Consider the following 24,202-nt stretch of genomic DNA (forward strand, 5'->3'; position numbering starts at 1 on the left):
TTTATTCATCTGATTTCTCTCTTATTCCTGAAATTTTTCATGAGTACACAATTCTGGGTAGCTCTTCTTTTAAGTCAGCTCTTCAGAAATACTCATGCCTTCTGGCTTTTATCATATTTGATGAGAAGCTTTCTTTAAAACAAAACAAAACTTTCTTTTACAAATGAGCCCTGCTTCTCTTGTAACTGCTTTTGTTTCTTGGTTTTCAGTTTGACTGATTTTAGAATGTATCTTTGTGGGTTTATCCTGTTTGTAGTTTGCTCAATTTGTACTTTGCTCTATACGTACCCCCACCTCAAGTTTGGTAAGTTTCTGACAGTCTACCATTTTTTTCCGCCCTGCACTCTCCTCTGCCCCCACTTTGGGACTTTGACAATGTAAATGAATGTTATGATTTCATGGGCACCTGAGGCTCTTTATTTTTATCTTCTGCTTTCTTTTGTTTTGGGAATTGGCTAACTATTGTTAATAGTCAGGACGATCTGGAATTGGATGTCAGCCTGGGCTGTATAGCTAGGTTCTGTCACAAAAAGCAAGTACTTCAAGTGGGGTCTTCATCTTTCCATCACTCTATTCTGATGTTGAACATACTATATAGTATCTTTTTAATTGCTTCCATGATTTTCAGTTTTAAAGTTTCTGCTTCTCTCCACATACATATTGTTCTACTTAGCTTTTTGTTCCTGTGATAAAGCACCATGATCAAAAGTAACTTGAAGGAAAGGGTTTATTTGGCTTATAGGTTACAGCCCATTGTCAGGGGAAGCCAAGTCAGGAGCTCAGGGCAGGAGGTTAAAGCAGAAACCACAGAGCAATGAGGCTTGTTTCCCTGATTTGTTCAGCTACCCTTCTTATACAGATCAGGCCTACCTGCCTAGAGATAGCACTGCTCATAGTGGGTTGGGCCCTCCTACACCAAGTAGCAATTAAAAAATGCTCCAATGCTCCATAGACATGTCCACAGGTTAATCTGATGGAGTCAGTTCCTCAGTCAAGGGTCTCTCTTCCGGGTGTGTCAAGTGGTCACATGCATTTTCTTTTTTATGGTCTCCCCCCCCCCCCATATTTGGGCATCAAACCCAGGGCCTTACAGATGCTCAGCAAACACTTTCATCAGTGGGGAACATTCCCTACCCTTCAAAGTTAGCTGCTTTACTCTGACAGCAGATATTTCCTTATTACTATGGGGTGAAGGAAGTCGTTTTGATGGTGGTGTCTTTACTAATTAAAACCTGTCAGGTTTTGGAATGCCATGTATTTGACCACGCGACTGTCATGACTGCTGGTGCTAATAAGAGTTCTGCTCCCCTAAAGGCCTTCTCTGACACTGGTCCAGCAAGAGGTTGGAAAGTGGTCTGGACGTGCATGTGCACATGTGGTGCGGTAGATGCCTTGTTGTGGACCTGCATTGGTTATTGCGATCCCTTCTTTTGCCTCTCTGACACTAGTCTGGCAGTGGTTGAGGTATCTTGTTATAGCCTGGTGAATTATCTACTTAGACATTATTGGTAAGGTGGGTGAGGCTGATTCCCTCTTATTGGCATTTGCCTGGAGTAGAGTGTTCTTATGTGAAGGCTTTTATTTACCTATGATGACTCTTTTTTGGTCTCTGCCTCATAGGGCAGGGGTTTGTTTCAGGGACATTTTGGGTCTACTATGTCTGTTGGTGTTGCTGACTTCTTCCATTCCAAGTCTTGGATGTAGGAAATCAAGAGTAAATGAAGATGACTATACTAAGAAGCAAAAACAAAAAATGGCATCACCAGGATGTTATTCAGAGAGGAAGACACAGTTGTCTAAATGTGGTTTGTTTAATCTCACTTAGGTTGGTTTATAAACCAAAATCAATCAAATGAACAACAACAAAAAAGCACATTGACTCTTTTTTTTTCTCAAATTTCACTAAAATGTCACTAAAGTAAGATTCAACTTAAATAGAACTGACTCGTCATTGCATAGAAACCAGGAGCACTCTTGTGAAATATTATGAATCTTTTCTTTGCATCTTACTCCAGACAATGGGGTGGAATTAAAATGTCAACCATTCACATTGCCTCAGAGTTTTTAAAGAACAATGAAAAAATTAATGAAAATACTAAAAACACAGCTATTTGGTTATTTCCTCTTCAGACTGTACATTAATACTTTTATTGTCATATAGGCAAGCATCATTAAAGGTCTACTACACATACCTTCAATTTTATGTACTTTGATTCTTATTTTTACTAATGGCAAGGGCACGTCCACCAAGCCTCATGACCTTTATTTGATTCCCAGGACCCACATAGTTGAAGTGTTAGACCCTAAGTTAACCTGTAAGCCCTACCTGCCCAAGGACCAGATAACTTCCTGGGTTTCTGGGAGTTGCTCTTAGAAAATAACAACAAAGCCTCATGGGAAAGTACAGTAACCTATGGGTTTTGTCCATATAAGCTCCAGCAACATGTGTCTGGAGGACACACACTTGGCAAGTTTCCAGGTGATGGTCCTGACCAGATTCTATCTTGGTTACTATTCAACACTTTAATTAAATACTTGGTTTAATTTGGCCAAAATCGTACCTGGCAAGTTTCCAGGTGATGGTCCTGACCAGATTCTATCTTGGTTACTATTCAACACTTTAATTAAATACTTGGTTTAATTTGGCCAAAATGGTGGGACTGGTTTTTCTCTGGTTCAGGATTAACAGAAGGAGAGAACCAATTCCTGCAAGTTGCCCTCTGCCCTCCATATGTGCCATGGCACATGGTGGGTATGCTCTCAGAGACACATACAAACAAATGTATTTAAAAAAAATCCAAAAATGAATTTAATGCCAGTTCTGGTTTACAGCTTTTCCAGTTATACTTTCTTTTTTTGTTTTGTTTTTTGGAGACAGGGTTTCATTGTGGCTTTGGAGGCTGTCCTGGAACTAGCTTTTGTAGACCAGGCTGGTCTTGAACTCACAGAGATCCGCCTAGCTCTGCCTCCTGAGTGCTGGGATTAAAGGCGTGTGCCACCAACACCCAGCCCAGTTATACTTTTTAAAGATATAATTCACAAACTAAACCACTCATGGCTGTCTCAAGCTAATTATTTCTACTTTTTAAAGAACCAAGTACAGTTACCATGATTTGATACATTCTAGGCACCGGGACAAAAGTATAGCTACCCTGCAAGCCACAGAAGGTTATGTGCAGCATCCGTTAACCTGGACTCTGCCAGCTAAACATCACCTTATTGAATGATGGCAACTCAGTTTCTCTACAAATAGTACATCATATAACAGAATCTATCAATCATAATTAAGGTGTAATGTGAAGCTCACTTTGGCACTCAAGTACTACCTTCTACTTTCTAAAACATTCTGAGTAATTCAGGAGTGTTTTAAACCCCACTAATCCCTTGGTCATTATGATCTCTAACACCACAGTGTATGCACATTGATAAGTATTAAATAAAACTAACATTTTATCACGTGGCTCCTCCTGTGCCAGACTCAAAGGTAATTTTGTACACATACCAGATCCCATTTAAACCTGGCAACAAGTAAAAACTTGAGGCTTGTCCAGATCATATATCAAAGCAGTACCACAGTCAAAGCCTACATTTGTTCCTAATCCAAATTTAAACATCATCCTGTCTTAAATTTAAAAGAAACTTAAACAGCAGTTATATTTGTGCTGGAGACAACTGCAATCTACAAACAGGTTGCTTCCTAAATATGACAATTAGAACTTAAACACCATAAACTTAACGACAACAAACGCAAACCACCTTCTCCATACCAGGTTTGGGTCTCCAAACAAACTCATCAAATAGGCAGAGATCTGCTACAGGAATGCTACAGAGTAGTACTGAAGAAGCCCTCTCCCTAAAACTAAGATTCCTGATTTTGGACTAGTTCCAAGCACTAAAGCATCTTTAGGAAGTTTGTGGAAGGCCAGGCAGATGTCAAGGCATGTCTCACTAAGCTTTGGGAAAGCTAAGAGCCTCCACTGATCCCAGTAACCTAGTGGGGAGAGGACCTAAGAAAAAGATCAGCAGAGAACAAGGATTGGGATGTGTGGTGATTTGAAAGAAAATGATCTCCAAAGGGAGTGACGCTATTAGGATGTGTGGCCTTGTTGTATGTAGTATTCACTGTGGGGGCTCTTTTGCTTTGAGGTCTCTTTTGCTCAAGCTTCCCTCAGTGGGACTGTTCAGTTGACTTCCTGTTGCCTGCAAGGACTCTCAGCTGTTTCTCCAGCACTACATCTGCTTGCCACCATGCTCCTTGTTGTGTTCAAATTGTGAAGTCTCTATATTCAACTACAACTTCTTTCCATTCTCATCTAACATTCGTTAAAGGTTGTGTTCTGTCAGGTAGATAAGATGGCCTAGTGACTAAAGGCACTTGCACCAGACCTAACAACTGGGGTTCCATCCCCAGGATCCACATTGTGGAAGTAAAAACCCAGTTTCCACAAGTTGTCCTGTGATCTCCACATGTGTACAGTGGCACATACACACAGTAACAAAAGGAAATGTCAGTGCTCTTACAGTACTGCTTTCCAAGTAGAAGCAAGCAGCATTCATCTAGGTCTCTTAACTTAATCTATGTATTGGTGACTGGGCAGTTGCTTTAATTCCAACACTCAGTAGGCAGAAGTGGATCTCTGTGAGTTCTAGGCCTGCCTGGTCTCTGCGTTCTAGGACAGGCAGGGCTATACAGAGAAACTCTGTCTATGTTTGTGATTTAGTAGATCTGTTCTACAGCAGATATACCAGGTATTACACAAAGCACTTCATAGACTCAGACAACCAAGTGTGGCTTGGAGATTACAAACTAGTAGAAGAAAGAGAAAGCCATCCCAACTGTGGTGAGCACAGCAGGGCAAAACCACAGGTAGAATGGAAGCTTCCCATGGAAGGATGCTCTATTGAAGTCAGGAATAAGCAAGCTGGTTAAGAGACCCCCCCCCCAAAAAAAAGCTGGAGAAATGGCTTAGCATTTAAGGGTTGTGAGTGCTTGCTCTTCTTCTAGGGGACTGTTATTTGGTTCCCAGTGCCACTCAGATGCTTACAACTACAGCTCCAGGGGTATACACCATGCTCTTTTGGCTTCCACAAGCACGCACACAAATGTGTACATAGTATATACATTCACATATGCACAAATACAAATAAGTCCTTAAGAGGTTTAAATTTTTGTATTTAAGCGGTGGTGGGGCACAGCTTTTAATCCCATAGGCAGGTGGATCTCTGTGAGTTCGAGGTCAGACTGAGTTCTAGGACAGCCAGGGCATTTACACAGAGAAACCTTGTTTCAAACAAAACAGATTTATATTTTAAATAGACCAACCATTTTCAATTTCAGGAAGAATAAGTGTACCTTTTTCTATTTCCCATTAAATTAAATAAAACTACAAATTCTGATATTAACAGATGATATAAACCTACAAATTCTCTGATAGTAAGAAGACAGACAAAACAGTGATATAGGAAAAGTTGTTCATTTGACTGATTTTGGTTTATAAATCAACCTAAGTGAGATTAAGCAAACCACATTAAGACAAAACTGCTGTCCTCTCTGAATAACATCCTGGAGATGCTGTTTTCTAGTTTTGCTTCCTGCTGTAGTCATCTTGTCAAATCTTGCTGCTTAATTAAAAGAGTAAAGAACAGTAATTCTTAGATTTTTATTTGGCTGTGTATTCAGAAAATCAGAAGACTTGAAACTTCATGAAAATTATGAACATCTTTCTTAGGAAATTCACATTTATATCACATTTTACTGTAGTTTCAAGGTGTTCAGAGACCCAAATTAGAGTAGTCTGGAGCAAGTAATTACAGAGTAAAAAACAGCAAAACCTCAAGAAGAGTGAGGCATAGATGAGTAGGTGGAAGAGTGTTTGGGAGTGGAATAAGACAAGCTTGAAATTACTTTTTTATCACCCTGAAAGGGGAAGCTGACTCAACTGGGAGGAGTGATCTTGTTCCTTTGGCAACACCTCCCCCACCCCAGGAAGATAGCAACTGGGGTCTTTCCGAAAGAACACACATACTTTAGTTAGCTCCCCCAGAGCAAAAAGCTTCCTGTATTTGGAGATAGCTCTGTTCCTAAGGCTCCTTCCTCACTTCGCTGTGACAGTTTTTTGGATCTAGCACAAAGCTGTGTGTTGTTTTCTAAGAGAATGTGTGTGTGTGTGTGTGTGTGTGTGTGTGTGTGTGTTTGTGTTTTCATACATGCAGTTTTATTAGCCCATAGGCCACATGAAAAGCCCACTATGTTCTCTCTTACCTCTTCACATTGTGTCAGTGGTCCCTGCTTTTATCTTTCCTCAACATCACCCCCCCCCCCTTTCCCTTTTTTAAGAGACAGGATCTCACAGAATAGTCCTGGTTGGCCCTGAACCTGTGATCCTTCTAGCTCCACCTCCCAAGTGCTGGGATTACAGGCATGCACCATGCCCAGTTCATTATCTCTTTGCTGAGACAAACTGGTGTGTCTTATCTTCTGAATTGTACTTGCCCTTTTCCCTTATGATTCCTAGATATAGTTGATTTTATTTTTATATTTGTTCCCCACACCCTGCTTTCATATTTGTGTATTAGTCAGAGTGCTTACTAGGTACTAGAAACTTGTTCGTGAGTGGTTTAGGTAAAAGAACTTCCTGGTTTCTGAAAGTGAACTATGGAATGGATTTCTTCACCTGGCCTTAGAAGGATTGGAACAGGGCCTGTACAGTGTGAAGATTCTCCAAGCTCGTAGCCATGGTTGTCTGTCCATGCTGTTGTTGTTTTATCCCCTCGACTAAAGGCAATTATCAGCAACTGTCAGGTATACTCTTAATTTTTCTGTTCAACGATCTGCTTTTTTTTTTCTTAGTTCTAATGGAGCAAACCTTGGAGGAGTCTGGCTTGGCTTGGCTTGAGGCAAGGCTTGTACTGTTTTTAATGGCCAGGGTATTGACTTATATCCAGGGGCGTGATTGAAGCTGATCCAAACTGCTTAACTAGAATTTGAAAAGAGTTCCTCCAAAGATATTGTAGATGGGGAGAGGTGCCAGGCTGACAAAGTAATACTGCCTACACATCCTAGGTCTTCCAACATTTTACTTACTCTGTGCCAGGATGGCACCAACTGCTATAAAGGTCAGGGGAGAGAGCAGGCAGGCAGTAAAGTTCCCAGGGTCACTCTGGGTCACAGAGAAAAATGTGAATGTCGCACCTGCTGTGCGGCCTGCATCCGAGAATGTAGCGAGGTGGTCGGGATAGATGACACAGAGACTGGTCGGTTGCTTTAAGAAAACTTTATGCTTCCCCAGTCAGCTTAGGAGGAGAACTCAAGTCTGCTTAGGAGAGAGAAGTCTCCAAGAAAAAAACGCTTCCCTTTTTAAGGACTTTTGCCATCCATCTACATACAATTCTTTCCAGACTTCTCACCCTCCTGGCTGGTGGTTTAATCTCTGGCCCCAGAGTCGGGGAGACACCGCAGGGGGGACAGGAAGAAGCATCTAGCCGTAGGGGGTGTCAAAGTCATGGTGTTTCAGTGAGCAAGCCCTTATCTGAGCCCTATCAAGAGCTTTATAGCACTGAATTGTTTTCAGTAAACATTATCTCACAGCTGCCTGCTCCCAGGCCGGAAGGGGAAGTGGGTCTCTGTTGAAGGTCTGGTGTCCCCACATGTGAAGATACAAGAGGGTTAAGTGATTGATATAAAGTAAGAAGAATAAAGTATGTTTGAATGAGTTATGTGCATGTCTGATTCTCCAAGTTATAAATTTCTTGATGGCAAAGATTTTGTCTTTTTGATCATCACTGATACAGAATGTATCTATTGTACAGTGAAAGAGCAACACTCAATTTAAAACAACAGCAAACAACCCATAGGGCTGAGGAAGTGGATAGTTGTTAAAATTTGTGTTGCAAGCATGAGGACTTGAGCTTGATCCCCAGAGCACATGAAAGAAAGCCAAGTGTAGTGGTACATTTGTAATCTCAGCTCTAGGGAACTGGAGAGAGGTAAATTGCTGGGCCTCGCTGGCCAGTATCAGGCCAATGAAGGACCCCCCCCCCAAAAAAAAACCAACCAAAAAACCAAGAGGTAAATGGTGCCTGAGTAAGGACACCTGAGTTGTTCCCTGACCTTCAAATACAGATGTTCATAGGTGTACACTCACACACCTACATACACATGCATATACATACAAAACACCTCAGTGTGGTTTGTGTACAGTTGACAGCAAATTTATGATAGTTTTATGTGCAGACTCAGCTGGTCTGCACTGCCTAGCTATTTTGATTCATTATTATTCTAGATGTTTCTGTGAAGATGTCTCTTATGTGAGAATAACCTGTAAATTTAGATTTTGAGTAAAGCATATTAACCTCCATAATGTTTGGGCATCATCCAGTTAGTGGAATGCTTGTATAGAATGAAGACTGATCTGGACAAGAAGGAATTGTCTGAACTGTTACTACCCTTATAATCTGTGGATCTCATTCTGCTAGCAATTCTGCAGATTTTGGGTCTGCTAAGCTTTTGGTGGTGTAAGCCAAATCCTTAAAAGGAATTCCCTTCCTGGTTGTGTATAAAGCATTCATTGTACATACACTCCTTGTTTGGTATGTTTCTCTGGAAACTCTAATAAACAGAATATAGCTGCTGTTTTTACCACCACTGTTAGGTGCTCAAGAAAGGACCGAAGTTCACATGTAGAATCCTTTGCAGAGACTTCTGTCCTGGTTTATTTTGTGCTATGTTACTCTGGTAGACTGCACGAGCACTCAGGAGGGTGTGAGGTATGTGGGCAGTGTCATTAGTAGTGCCATCGGACTTTATCAGTGTGGAGAGAGCAGATAACCAGAGGGAAAGAGTGTGGCAATGGTACCTGTGCAAAAATGTTACTTGTGCATAATAGCACAGTTATTTGCTATGCATTCAGCTACACCTAACATTCAGAGTATGGAATCAGCATATTGATTATGTCTTAGAGTTCTTGGATGCTTTATACAGTGATGACATATAAATTTCATTCACATTCTGATATATTGGAATAGTCATCGCTTAAACCTACAATTTGAAAAGTCTAAGATGCTTTATTTAAAGGTTGGTTAAAGCCACAGTGTCAGCTGGAGTTTGAGAAATCTCTCAGGCACACATGCATATGTAATTAGAGAGTATCGATTGACAGTGTTTAATTGTGAGAGTCATCCAACAGTATCACATCCAGCATTCAGTGTTGTCTACCTGCCTCCTTCCTGTCTAGGTGACTTAAGGATCAACAGAAGCAAACCTCAGGTATGCACAGAATGCCTTCTGCAGTTCTTGGGTAAAGCCAGCCAGATGGTGGAACTTGAACGGACACTTAACTACATCGCTGTAGTGCATCCGACACTTGCCGTCTGAGTGTTGAAAAGTGACTCCTGAGTCCGAGCAGCTGCGTCTCTGACTGGTGTGCTGTACTGGCACTTGACTTTTGAAACCTTGTCAACTTCCCTCCCCCTTTTTTCTACTGGCTCCAGCCTTCAACAAACACCATTCCATTCTCAATTTTTATTGGGCAAATTTTTATATGTTATTTATTTGCACATTAGTGCTTAGCAATATGTGTTTGCATTGTGTGTGTGTGACATAGCTTGTGTGTGGAGGTGAAAGGACAACTTGTAGGAAAGAGTCAGTTTTTTTCCTTCCACCATGTATAGGGTTCTAGGGATTGAACTCAAGTTGTCAGACTTTGCAACATATTTACATGTTGATCTGTCTTACTGGCCTGAGAAAAACCTTTTAAAAAGGTATTTGAAGGCTGTCCTTTTTCCATCCTGTGTTCTTACCACGACTGACAAAGACCTGTTTGCTGTGCTGGCTTGTTTGAGTCCAGGTTCTCTCTTGTCCTGTTTCAGGTTAATGCTGTGTTGTTTGACTTTTGCCTTGACACATGTTGTGGAGTCACATAGTGCAAAGCTTGCCCCTCTCCCCCGTATTTCTTTGGTTATTGGATTTTGTTACATGATTCCCTATGGATTTTAAGATCTTTTTTCCTCCCTGGTGTTGAGAAGAATGCCAGTATTTTGTTAGGGATTGAGCTGAGTCTGATCACTTTGGTAGTTTGGAATGTCTAATGTACTGATTTAGTTTACCAGCCTCTGAACATTGGAGTCTTTTCCTGTTTTCTGTGTTTTCAAGTACTGAGCAGTTCTTGCAATAGAAGTGCAAAACTTAAGGGATCTGTCAGTTTGGGAGAGGGACAGAGCTTTTTGTGTAATTGAATTTCCTTTTAATAAAATGGATATTCAATGTCTAATTTCTTTTTTAGGTTTTTTTTTTTTTTTTTGTGTGTGTGTGACAGGGTCTCATGCAGCCTAGCTTGTGGACTTGTGATCCTCTTGTAACTTCCAAGGGCCAGGATTGCATGTGTGCTCCATCAGCTGCATATATCCTTTATTCAGCTCTTGTTGATGGCGTGTTAGGTTGTTTCCTAGCAGAACATACCTCTGTAGTGTTAATCATCCTGCTTCTACTTTCCATAGCAAAATTAGCTGGAGAATTCCAACATGGCAAATAAATTCAGTCTTATCTAGAGTTTCTGCCCATAAGAACTCATAGTTTCATGAATTTTAGCTCACTCTCTTCAACAGTAGCCAAAATAATGTGCATGGAAACTTCTTTTTTAAGAAATATGTCATTTTGTATATGCCAACATGTATGTCTGTGCACTGTATGCATGCAGTGCCCTTGGACTCCAGAAGAGGGCGTCAGATCCCATGACTGGAGTTGACAGACTATTGTGAATTACCATGTGGGTGCTGGGAATTACCACCTGCCAGTGCTTGCTTGTGCTCCCTGTCTGCCCCCCCCAGAGGTATATATTAGTAAATTTGGTGAGTTTGTAATGGATTCACCATATACTTAATGTTACTTTGGAGAAAAACAGTAGAGTAGGAACTGTCATTTACCTGATGGAGTGCTGGCTTTTGGTTAGATGGGCTCTGCCGGGCATTTTGAGTGTAGATGTGGCTGCAGAGCTTAGATCTGATCTTTTTATTTCCAGGCAGCAGTCTCTGCACTTGTTAGATGGTCTTAAGCTCTCGTTTGTCTGCATGGTACCTCCCCATGTGGAAACTGATTGCCCAGTTGCTTGTGGTGAGAGGAGCTCCTGTTCAAGAGACTGCCAGGGTTGCGTATTGTCAGAAATGTGTTTGGAAACTCATTTTAACAAGAAATTAGTGAGTCTGTCTTGGCAGTTAATTTTAAAATTTCTCAGTGATTCTTTCAAGTATTCTTTGTGATACTGAGGAGCCAAGAGAATTGAAATGTTTCTGTCCTTTTACTAAGAACTGACTATTGCCTCAACTATGTTGGATGAGTATGTTAAGGTGCCAGCAGAACACACTTGTGTAGTGATAATCATCTTTTATTCTGCTTACAAAAGCTAGCTAAAGACTAGAAACATGTTCAGTGATGACTCCTGGCACTGACACAGGCATGTCAGCCATATTTTCTAGACAAAGATAAAAGTGTGCTTTGATGAATATGGGAAGTGAGAATGTGCTTCTGGGTACAGGAGAGAATAATTGCGATATGAACTGGCCTGTTTGGTTGCCATGCTTACAGAGAGATCATTGCTTGATTATTTGAAATATTTATTACCTGTGCTGTGTCAGACATGTTTGGCACAGGAAAATTAAAATTTTCTCAAGTGTTTTCTAAAAAATGAGTTGAGCTAATGTGAAATAATACAGTACTAAGGTCTCTGGAGTATTTCTTGTAACTGTGGTGAGAAAAAGTGTGAGGAAGGGCTGGAGAGATGGCTCAGGGCTTAAGAGCACTGGCTGCTCTTCCAGAGGTCCTGAGTTCAATTCCCAGCAACCATATGGTGGCTCACAACCATCTGTAATGAGATCTGGTGCCCTCTGCTGGCCTGTAGGCATATATGCAGACAAATGCTCTATACATAATAAATAAGTAAATCTTTAAAAAAAAGTGCATCCTTTACACTGTGGTGACACGTGTTCTCAGTACAGTGAGTAGTGACTTGTAATGATAATTCTGTGTGGTGGGGCAGTGCAGGTAGTGACTAACAATGTCCTGGACTTTGGAACGCTTCTGTAACTTCCTTGTAAAGAGGAATACATGCCTGAATTTTTGAGCCAGTTGACAAGTTAGTCAGATTAGCCTCAGAGTAAATGTATAGTAACATTAACTGTTATTAATTGATTTTGATCTGGCTAAGGGAAAAATTCGTTGAAAAGAAAAATTCAAAGTTTTGTGAATTTCTTTTTGAGATCTGTAAAAGAGACTTTTTAGGTACTAAACAAAAACTTTTAAATGTATAGTTCCTAAGTTAGAATTAATTAATCCATTTTTATAGTACCAGAGATTGAGTCCAGGACCTCATGTGTCAGGCAAGAGTACTACCCAAAAGCTATGACCCTGGCTCTACTTTTTATTTTTTTCAGTAGAGCTTTGTTAAGCTGCCCAAGCTGGCCTAGAACTTGTGGTAATCCTACTGCCCCATGCATCTCTGTGCCAAGCTTTGCTTGTTAGTTTTTAACATGCTGTTGTCACATTGTGTTTGATGATGCGGTCTTCATTAGGCTTTGTATTTTATGGGAATGATAAACTTACTTGGAAACTTACCATGTGAAGTTCCAGAATATCTCTTGTGTTAATGCAGTGTGTGTGCAGGTACCCTCAGAGGGCAGAAGAGGGTGTTAGAGCCCCTGGATCGATAGCTTACAGGTTGTTGTGAGGCACCTGATACGGGTTTTGGGAACCAGATTCAGATCCTCTACAAAGAGCAGTAAGTGCTCTTAACCCTGAACCATCCTCCAGCCCCCACTATTAGCTTTTAATCTCTAGAAATGTTAGAACAAAGTATCTTTAGTCATTCTCTGAATGCTGATGATAGAGTTACCATTCAAGTCCCTCAGGAGGGAGATTTGTCATTGTGAATGGCAGGGAACCAGGTCATTGTCTGCTGCTTCACCAGCATAAAATAGCAGCTAAGTCTTGCTACCTCAGCATCATGTCCTTTTGGAGATTTGTGTGTGCTTTGTGGACCAACAAAGACAAATTTGCCTGGATGGTTATTTATTTTTTAGCATATCAAGAATTAAATGTTACCAGTATGTATTTGTTTCTTTTTTTTAAGCTTTATTTACTTATTTTATGTACATTGATGTTTTGCCTGCATGTCTGTGTGAGGATGCCAGATTCCCTGGGACTGGAGTTACAAACCATTGTGAGCTGCCATGTGGGTGCTGGGAATTGAACTCAGGTCCTGTGGAGCAGCCAGTGCTTTTAACCACTGAGCTATCTCACCAGCCCCTGTATTAGCTTCTTATAACCATCACCTTTGCTTTTTTATTTTTTTCCTAAATACTCCTTGGATCTGGAAAACAGCAGAGAAGAAAATAAAACTCACTAAAGCCTGTTACTTATCTGTGTGTGTGTACACATGCTGTGTGAGGGTGTGCCATCACAGCACACATGTGGAGGTCACAGAATAAACTCATTGAGTGTGGATCTGAACTCAGGTGGTCAGGCTTGCTCAGCAGGTTCTTTTACCCACTGGGCCATCTTCTGCCCCCAGCTTAAATTTTAAATTTTACTTAATATAAGTTCATTTGTTAGAAAGTTAAGAATTTTGATTATGTTGCATTTTCAGCTGTAAGTTTTATGAAACATGTCTTAATGAATCTTTAGGACCTAAATTGAAATATGCTATCAGATGCACACTAAGTTTTAAAAACATAAGTTTAAAAGAAACGATATATTTGTGTTGAATATGTAAGGAAATGATAATATTTTGGATATACTAGTTTAAATAAGGATATGACTAGTATCTATTTCATTTTACCACTTAACTTGGCTACTGAACATTTAAAAATTTCATAGCTCTTGGTATATTTCTATTTGGGCTGTTTCAGATGCACAAGAAACCTGTGTGAAATCTGATTCTGGAAACAGAGAGAGTGGCTCCAAGAGTTTGAGTCAACTTTATTTGATTGTATGCAACCCCAGGGATTTTATGCTGTTATAGAAACCAAAGCCCCTGGCAGCTAATATGAAAAACCCTGGGTGGCAGGACATAGTGTAGCTGTATCCAGTTAGGTGATCAGAAAGGAATGAAAGAAATACACTCTCCATTGAGCTACATCCCTAGCTTTGTAGTTTTGTGCATGGTTTGCTGGGATTGAGACTTCAGAGGTCAAGATTTCAAGATAGAGGAGAAATTAGCATGCGCTTGCTGCTGATAGGATTGCGAAGCAAGGGATGTAGAGCAAAGAACACAAAGCACAGCAGTGGCGGAGGCAGCGAGGGACGGGAGGGAGTGCTTAGAGCGTTCGCTTCTGCTGTGGGTTTGCACTTAGAGTCAGACACGCGAGCAGTTGGGAGTATGTTTCTAGAGATTAGCTAGTGGTACTAAGGAGATTGAGCACGACAAAGAAATGGGGTCAGTAGACACCTCACTGCAGGCAATTGTAATCATTCCAGCAAAAGGAAGAGGCCTAGGCTAGGTAGTTACTTTGGGTAGGGTAGAAATAATTGAAGTAATATTTGTTTGTTTGTTTGTTTTTGAGACAGGGTTTCTCTGTGTAACAGCCTTAGCTGTCTTGCAACTAGCTCTGTAGGCCTTGAACTCACAGAGATCCGCCTGCCTCTGTCTCCTGAGTGCTGGGATTAAAGGTGTGCGCCACCACTGCCTGGCTTGAAGTGATGTTATAATGGGGAAGCAGTAAAACTGTTAGTCACAAATGACTTCAGACGGTGAAGGTACTGCTCTGTGAACTGACAGGTGAAGTGAGGTAGCGTTTTATGGAAAAGTGTGAAGCAGAGTACACAGTGAGTTTGAAGTACATGTAGAGTATCAGTATGTATTCAGACTACCTACCTGTGGCTCAGGAGAGATGTGTTGGAGGGAAAGATGTTGGTCTTGCTGAAGAAATGGCAATAGGTAAGATTTTCCATGAAGACTGTAAAGATAGGAAGAAGGAATCGATTTTAGACTCTCATTTCCACTGTATCTTCGTGGCTTACAGCTTCCTTAGTTGTGTAAAAGTAGCTAGGCTTTGAAGATGAAGGGATAAGCCAGGAAAGCGTCTGTCTTAGAGGTTATTGAGTTTTGGAGGGAAAAGCAGACAAGGAAATCTGGGCTAAGAGTGGTATGTTAAGCACCCTTACAATAAGCTACAGAGCAGGGAAGGCGCAGGAAAGGGTGCTTGTGAGAGTTTAAGTAGGAGCGACCAGTGTGGCCTTGGTCTGAAGGGGGTTTTCTTCCATTCAGTTAATCTAACTTGATAAGCTTCCTCAGTGGAAGCTAACACACAGTGATGTGTTGGTCACTAACATGTAGGACTTGCACAGCAGCTTCCAGTGGCTTTAGTTTCTGTCATGGCATGTTGACAGTGTTACTAATTTTCACCTGTTACCAAGGGTTAATAGCACATAAATGGCTTCATTAGTGTGTTGTAGGATTTCTAGAAATGAACATTTGTTGGGCTTCAGAATTTCTCCTTGGGACCTGTTTGTTAAGGGTTCTTAAATGTTAAATAAGTAAACCATCAAAAATAGCAGTGTGCTGTGCAGAGCCTGGAGCCTTGATGAGGCTGTGCTTTAAGATAGTGTTTGGATTTATAAGTTTGTATTTCAGAATTGTTAAGTGGGAGTACTATGCTGGTTTTTTTTTCTTACAATTGCCTTATATGAAAAACTTTGCTTGGAATTAAAGGTGATAGGTAATTTTTAGTTTTGAAACTAAAACAGATTTAGCCATGTTTTTATTGCTGGCTGTTTAGTAAGTATTTTTGTTTTGTTACATATCGTTACAAATGGCCCCATGTTACAATAAAAAGTTACAGGGGAAAAAAAGACAAGACTTGTTTAAGTAACTAAATTATAAAAGACATAGATACACACCTTTGTTTGTTTGTTTTTGTTTAGATAGCGTCTTACTATGTAATCCTGGCTGTTCTGAAGCTCACTATGAGGACTAGGCTGACCTTGGGGTATTCCTCTTGACCTTGTGCTGGGGTTATAAGTCTGTGCCATCCTGCCAGGGGCACACACTCACCCATGTACCCACCTACTCCCATCCCTTTTTGTTGTATGAGTTAGAATTAAAATATAATTTAAATTTAGTTTTGTAGCCTAGTCCTTACCCTCCTCCCCCATCATATGATTATTGACTATAGGAATTTATTCAGTAGTATACATCTGCATTTCTAGTAAGGTAAGGATTGATTATTGACTATAGGGATTTATTCTATTCAGTAGTATGTCTGCATTTATAGTAAGGTAAGGGTATAAGGATGAACAGCATATATTGTTTAGTAAGTGTGATGTTTATCCTTGGCTGACTTGGATTCTGCCATTCTCTGAAGTTTATTGTAATATAGTTCTTAAGTTGACATCAAAGGTAAAAAGACAAATAGTACTTCCTGCATTGAAATAACTTCAGACATAGTTTAAGTTTAAAGCCACCTTTAGATGTGCTTCCCAGAGTTCCTTCCTGGAAATCCTTTGAGTAAAGTGGAACAGGCCAAGTCTTTTTTAAAATATAAAATCAGGTCATGAGCAGTGGTATTGTCCCAATTCAGTTGTTAATTAATGACAGATATAGCATATACAATTAACTTTTTTTTGTTCTCCTTTGAAAGGTTGATTTTTTTTCCTTGCATGAAAAATTCACCTTTGTTTATTGATGACAATGTGCAAGCAAGGTTTTCCTTACAAACATTAGAAAACTAATCTTTGATTCATATATCCTAAGTGTCTGTTAATTCTTACTTTGATTCCTGTGTAGGAAGATACAGCTAGAGTATAGACGGAAGATTTGTGCTTAAATATTTGCTTTTTAGGTCAAGGGGCCAAAGTTCACTGATTGAGTTTTATTGATCTTCTGTATGGTATTGTATATAATTTATTCGTATAGGTTCTTGATCCTACCACTGCTGTTCATAATTCTGTGCTCCTGCCCAAAGATTTGAACACCCCTACGTGACTGACACAGATACTCCATCAGCTGCCCTTAGGAACCTCTAGTTGTTACCATGTTACTCCTGAACATGCAGGTGCCTGTGTCCCTAGAATCTAGTTCCTAAACAAGCTCTGGGGTGGTAGTTCTCATGCTGGTACAGTTAGGAGATGAGATGTTTAGAAACTATACCCATTCTTACTTAGAGAAAACTGATGTTTTGTTTTTTTCTTCATGCTTTCCAGGTTTTAGGTGGGACTTACTGTTCAGTTTTATATTGTTTTCCTTATCTTCGTAATTGTTTTTGCTGTTTTTAATCAATTGCACGTGGTCTTTTCAAAGCTTTTGTGATGTTACTAAACAGTATTAACCGTGCTTATGTTCTTAGGTACTCAGTTTGCTTCTGCTAAGTAACAGTACAGTAAACATCTTTGTTAGGAAAGGATTTTTCTGTAACTAAAATTTTTATTTTATTTTTGTAAAGGAGTCTAAAATATTTCTAGAAGTTTCCTTAAAGAAATTTTTTTAATTGAAAAAAAATCAAGTCGGGTGGTTGCCGTGCATGCTTTTAATCTCAACACTTGGGAGACAGAGGCAGGCAAATCTCTGTGAGTTTGAGGCCAGTCTGGCCTACAAAATTACATAGAGAAACCCTGTCTTGAAAAAAAAAGAAAGAAAAGAAAGAAATCAAGGGTTGGAGAGATGGCTCATTGGTTTAGAGCACGGGCTGCTTTTCTAGGGGACCCAGGTTCCACTCCTGGGCTTACATGGCAGTGCTAGTCCAGGGGATCTGATGCCCTCTTCTGGCCTCTGAGGGCACTGCACACATGTAGTATAGAGATACAAACAGGTGAAACACTCATATATATAACATAAATAATAATTTTAGCTGAGTGTGGTGGCACATGACTTGAATCCCAGCACTTGGGAGGCAGAAGCAGGAGGATCTCTGTGAGTTCAAGGCCAGCCTCGTCTACAGAGCAAGTTCCAGGACAGCGAGGACCACACAGAGAAACCCATTTTGACCTCCCCCCAATCATTATTTCGACTGTGTACTCATGTACGTGCTGTCTGGACACTTGAGCCACTGTGCACATGTGGCGATCAGAGCACAGTTTAGTGGGGTTAGTTCTTTCCTTCTACCTTTACATACATTCTAAGTGTCGAATTTAGGTGTGTTAGGTTAACACAGCAAATACTTCTAGCCTCTGAGCCACCTCACCAGCTCTCTAGAAGTTCTTGAAGCATCCTGCCTAACTGCTTCCAAAGTGTTTCTGTAATAGAAGAGAACCAATCCCTGCAAGCTGTCCTCTGACTTCCGTACTCCACCTCCATAGCACAGTGTACCCAAACACACAAAATTAAATGTATATGTGTGTGTATATATGTTCTCCTGACAAAGCAGTACATTATTAATCCTTGCTGTAACTAATATGTGTTTTGTGTACATACAAAGAACTAATTTGATATTTTATACTAAGTATTTATACCAAGAATTTATATTTTCAGTTCTCAAAATAGTTTGGATGATTTTAAAGGAATTTTAAAATTTCTTTAATTTTCCCATTGGTTTAGGAAGTTGATAATAAATATAATTCTTTTATGTTTGCAATTCAGAATTACACAAATTCTGGGTTCTGTTCTTTTTCTATACATTCTAGAAACTGAAGACTTGAACTTAGTGTGGTGGCACATGCCTCTCTGGGAGACTGAGGCAGCATTGCTATGAGTTCTAGACTATCCTGGGCTACATAGTTCAGTTCAAGACCATTGTGAGATACATAATGAAGTACCACTTCAGAAACTGAAAGTAGGGGCTGGAGAGAGGCTCAGCAGTTACAGAATGCTTTCTATGGAGTCGTGAGGACCCAGCTTCTGAGCTTCACATCTACATAACAAGCTGGGTGCACATCTGTAACCCCAGCTCTAATTTAGGCAGAAACTTGAGAATTTCTGGGACTTGATGGCTTCTAGTCTAGCCAATAAAGACTGACCGACTGCCTCAAAGAACTAGGCAAGTGAATAGTGGAGGACACTCAATACCCTCTTCTACCCTTCACACCTAAGTACAGATTCATGCACCCTGCTTCTGCCCACAATGTGTACATATACTCACCCCCACGTAAATGAATGAATAAATAATCTTTTTTTAAAAAAGAGCAAAAATTGAAGACTTAAGTAGATTATGAATATGCAGTCAACTGATTAGAAAGGGCTGATATTTCTCCTGGGAACTGTGTGTGGGGTATGCGTGTGTGTTACATGCATGTACACTTGTCTGGTGAGTTCATGTGAAGACCAGAGGTCGACCCTGGGATATCTTTCAGACAGGTTCGCAGTGAACTGGGAAACTCACTGTGTAGACTAGGCTTACTTCCCTCATACTGATCCACAGTGATGAGGTTACACATGAGTGCCACCTTTCATGTGGGGTTGGTGTCCTCATGCTTAGGTCCCACTCGCTCTGAGAGTGGCAGGCCAGATGTTCCAGGCTGATAGCTGAATCTTTGCAATACATTGATTGCTGAGTCAGGTGACTTCTGGCCCTGCATGTTAAGGTCTGTGGATTTGGCATTGTGGAACTCCCATTCAAAAAGCCCCTTCTTTGACTTGCCAGTACAGTGCTCTGCTGTAGAAGTTCCTTACTCTTTGTGCCTCTTCCCCCAGATCCTTTTGCCAGGTCTTGTCTGTTAACAGAAGTCACTACTCCTTAGATCATTGCTAGCTTTGAACTTGAATAGCCTGAGCTATTTTTTCCCGTCTTACCAGTTTTCTGGAGTTGTCTTGTATGTGCTCTTAACTTATGACCAAGTGTCTTTACGTTTATAATTTTTGACCGATTTTGCTCTCAGCTCCCAGTTGATGCATTTCCAGTTGGACATTTATAGGACATTTTTAGAATCCAAGGAGCTTCTCCTTTTCTTTCCTCTTGCTATACCATTCTCCATTATGACAGTAATCTATGATTTAAAGATGTAAAGCAAACTTTCACAAAAATGTAACATCTGCATGATAATTTAACCTGGTTATATCTGGACTCTAGCCCCACTTGTACATTCCCCCTAATTTTATTGCAGTTCTCCTCATCTTCTTTCTGTAGTATTGGTACCCATCGTCCAACTGACCTACCAAGAGGAGTGTGGAGAAGGGAGACACCGTCTGTCTCCTTCCTGCCTTCCCTTTGATAGGCTGGTCCAGGCTGAATTTGAACTTGCTATGTAGCTGCAGATAACTTTGAATTCTTGATTCTGCCGCCTCCTCCCAATTGCTGGGATTACAGGCATACACCAAACCAACCACCACACTTGATTTTGTCTTGTACTGGGAAATCCAGGGCTTTGCATATGCTAGGCAAGCACTCTACCATTGAGGTACATCCAATAGTTGTATTCCTTTTAATGTTACAGTAGTTTAGAATGTTCTTTCTGGCTAAAGCCTTGGTAATTCCTTCATACCATATCGGATGGCACCTATGGTACTACTTCTTTCTCTTCCAGGGGCCTATGCTGAGAGTTGAACTCACAGATTTGTGCATGCTAGACAAGAGCTTTGAGTAACATTAGTAACATCAGTGCTTTTAAACATGGCACATAGGGTTGTCTTTATTCTTGTTCTCCTTATGTCTTTTTCTTGCTACTTCTGTCACACACTTTGTGGGTTGTATGAGTCTGTGACTGGTGACATGCCCCTTCTTTTTTGAGATAGGGTCTCTTCTGCCTTGGTTGTCCTGGAACTCACTGTGTAGAGCAGGCTGCCCTCAAGCTCACAGAGATCCCCCTGCCTCCTTCTTCTGGGTGCTGGGATCAAGGTAAGTGCTACCACAGCCGTCTTCCTGACATGCTGTTTTCTTCACATGTAATTCTGCTGACTCCCAGAGCTCTCTTTTATTTTCTCATCCCAAAGGCTACTCACTCATGCTCAGGGTGCTGCTTTGTGCTCCCATAATTGTCTGTCACCATGTAGTCAGCACTGTCTGTCATTCATTCAAATGACTAGTTAGTTTCACGGTTCTTTACTATCTGCTGAGATTCTAGAAGACAGAATTTTTGTGTTTGTATGTGATGCTCAATTCTTTTGGAGATGTTTCATTCTCAAATGAGCACAACTGAGTATCCTTTTCCTCAAACTAGAAATGATTGGTCTGTCACTCCTAACCAGCTCCAATTCCTTAGTTTTGTGTTTATTTGGATGTTGTTCATTCAGTAAATTTGGTTATCGACTGAGTGCTAATGTACTAGCCACACTACACCCAGAGATTGTGTATTAATTTGTAGAGAATTTCATGTAATTGAGTTTTGGAATTAGGAACAGGACTTGTGTCTAAGTTTCTATGGTGGCGAGGAATGAGTTTGTGGTTTGTGATTCTAAGCACACACTATATACCACTGAGCCTGTCCTTGGAAAAGTTTTCTAAGTAGTCTCATTTGGTTTTAAGATTTGTTTCTACATAGTTAACTCTCTGTTTTCCTACTGTGAATGGGTGTTTCTTTTTCCAATTACGCTAATTGTTTATTGAATTGAGAGTGATTATATTATATATCTGACTAGGAGTATAAAAATATAATTTAAAATTGTTTGGGAGCTGGAGAGGTGGCTCAGTGACCTTTTGTTGGTCTTCCAGAGGACTCGTTTGTTGTCCCACCCTGTGTGTGTTGTCTACCCTCCCCCACTGGGCAGCCCACAACAGTTGTAACTCCAGCTTCAGGGAGTCGGATACCTCCTTCTAGCATCATGTAGCATACATTCACATATACAGAAATAAATCTGTGCTTAATTATCTAAAATATTGGGATTTTAGAGCAAAAGGAAACCTTAGTGGCTTAATCCCATCTTTTCATTTATGGATTAAATATTTCACTTTTGAATAGGTGAAGTGGTCTTACCCAGTGCTGTACATCCTTCTAGTCAGTAAATCTTGAATAGAGCCTACAACTGTCAGTTAATTGACTATTGCTTTTAAGGAGGGAATCTGTAAAACACACTTTGGGATTCTGTTTGAAGCTACTTACATTTTCAATCTGGCTGAGAATACTAAATCGTAGCATTTGTGCCCATGTTTTTATATATTTTCTTTTAGCATTTCTTGGTCATTTTCATGTGTTGTTTTGAATACTTATTTGCTCATTTATTTTGTAGTGCTAACAATTAGACGGTGAGCATTCTGGAGAAAAGGTATATCACAGAGCTACACTCTCAGCTCTTGATATTTTCCCCATGTTTTGAAATACACTAGTATGGTTGTTTATAAATCTCTTAATGTCATTTCAATTTGTAAATGATATGCCATTTTAAACATGAGATTTAAATTTTATTTTACAGGCAACGACACCCCCTAATCAAGGAAGACCAGACTCTCCAGTCTATGCCAACCTGCAGGAACTGAAAATATCACAGTCTGCTCTCCCTCCACTTCCTGGGAGCCCAGCAATTCAAGTTAATGGAGAATGGGAAACTCACAAAGACAGCTCAGGCCGTTGCTACTACTATAACCGTGCAACCCAGGAGCGAACCTGGAAACCACCCCGATGGGCTCGGGATGCCGGCACAAACCGAGATTTCCAGAGCTCAGGAGAGCTAGAGGTATGAATAAATTAGAGCCAATCAGTAAGGCTCCCAGTTTTTTCTTCATTATTCAGATATGAAAGAAAGTTCTTGGTTTCTTGGTGTCAGTGTGGTGGAGAAATTTATCTAGATACCAAGCATTTTCTCAAGCTTCTTCCTAACCTCTAACTATTGTGCAGATGCTGGATTTAAAGAGCACTCGCTGGTTCCTGGCCTGTGTTAGAGCTGTCCTCTGCCCTCTCTTCCCTTTACTGCATCAGGAGGCACAAGCACAGCAGATGTGGGCTCTTGGGCTTCCAACACTTGGGGGATGGGGCCTGAAAATCAGTGTCGGGGCCTGAAAATCAGTGTCAGGGCCACGCCTGACTTCATAGCAAGTTTGAGACTGGCCCATCTCAATAGCTCCCTCACCCCCAAAAGGATGCTTACTGCATAAATCAATAAAAAGAAAGAACATAGGTGACTAGACCTATCCAGAGAAGTAAAAACAAAGTTAACTTAACTTGCCAAAGTAGTCACCTTCTTTTCTTTGTTAGTTTTCTGTGGCCATCAAACTCCTTCATGTTTTTGTGTCAGTTGGATACAAGGTAACCTTTTAATTCTGGTTAAGGGAAGTAATGATAATTCCCTTGCTGTGGTTGTTTTAGTCAAGTGTAAGATAATTCCCTCACAATCCTTTTCTCCTAGAGGTAGATGACTGTTGTTTCTCCTGCTTTCCTCTCCGTTGCTACAGGTGCTTAGGGAGACTTGACTAGTTACATTTTAGTGTGAAGAACTCTGTTTTTGTAGCTTAGGTGTGTAGGATTGGTGGGATGCAGTGAAGTCCTGTCATTTTGTGATGTGTCACTGACAGGACACCAAGTCTCACAGGAAGCAGCTAGCTGCACAAATAAGATCAGAGCTCCTGCAAGGAGCTGGGTCACCTGTCCTGCATTTAGCAGAATTTAAGAGCTTTGTAGCTAGTTTCCTCTTCTTGTCCTACTTTTCAATTGACTGTTCATAGTTCTCTTTGATGGTGGCTTGGACTTTTAATGTTCACGAATAAAATAAAAATAGAAAAACCATAGCAAAAATGTTCATCTATACTGAGAAAGTTAGGAAACTTGTGTCCGGATTACAGCGCTAGAAAGATTTTTGAAAATAAACTGTCTTGTGTGTCAATAGTGAAATCTTTATAATTATTAAGGAAAGGTTAAATTAGAGATTAATACAAAATTTAGATATACACAGGAGGTTTCTATGCATTTCTTAGCTTTCTGACTATGTATGTGAAGGTGATTTGTCTACTGTGTCTCAACTTACACTTTCAGCACAGCAGTATAACAGTAGGTATTTTCAGTTTCTGGGGCACATCTTTTATCACGTCCCTAGAAAGGTACACATGGAGGAAAAAATGAGACTGTGAGTCTGAAAATGTCTTGTTCTGTTTTTGTATTTAATTAATCAAAGGCTTGAGTATAGAATTATAGGTTGAAAATGATTTTCTCTCATAATTACAAGGTGTTGAACTTTTGAATTGGATATCTGGGTCAATTGTTTGTCTCCTGTTAGACCTGTTGGGTCTTTCCATGTTGACTAATTGGTCTCTAGAGAAGTTTGTAGCCCTTCTGCCTACAACATGGGGCTTCCAGGGCATCACTGTCAGCATTCAATCCTCAGATGCTTCCTTAGTCTCTCTATCCATGTCTTGACTCTGT

At 40.4% G+C, this 24,202-nt stretch overlaps 1 protein-coding gene across 5 annotated transcripts in view; it reads left to right on the forward strand.

Moving 5' to 3' along the window:
• Positions 1–24,202, forward strand: part of Arhgap12 (Rho GTPase activating protein 12) — an 89,615-nt gene that overhangs the window by 28,830 nt on the left and 36,583 nt on the right. For all 5 annotated transcript variants that reach the window (XM_005085161.4, XM_005085162.4, XM_005085165.4 and 2 more), the window contains one exon: positions 22,263–22,523. In XM_005085161.4, the coding sequence (XP_005085218.1) occupies positions 22,263–22,523 (261 nt within the window). The remainder of the gene's footprint in view (positions 1–22,262; positions 22,524–24,202) is intronic.

This window comes from Mesocricetus auratus, unplaced genomic scaffold (assembly GCF_017639785.1).
Source record: "Mesocricetus auratus isolate SY011 unplaced genomic scaffold, BCM_Maur_2.0 Super-Scaffold_100013, whole genome shotgun sequence".
NCBI classification, from domain to species: domain Eukaryota; kingdom Metazoa; phylum Chordata; class Mammalia; order Rodentia; family Cricetidae; genus Mesocricetus; species Mesocricetus auratus.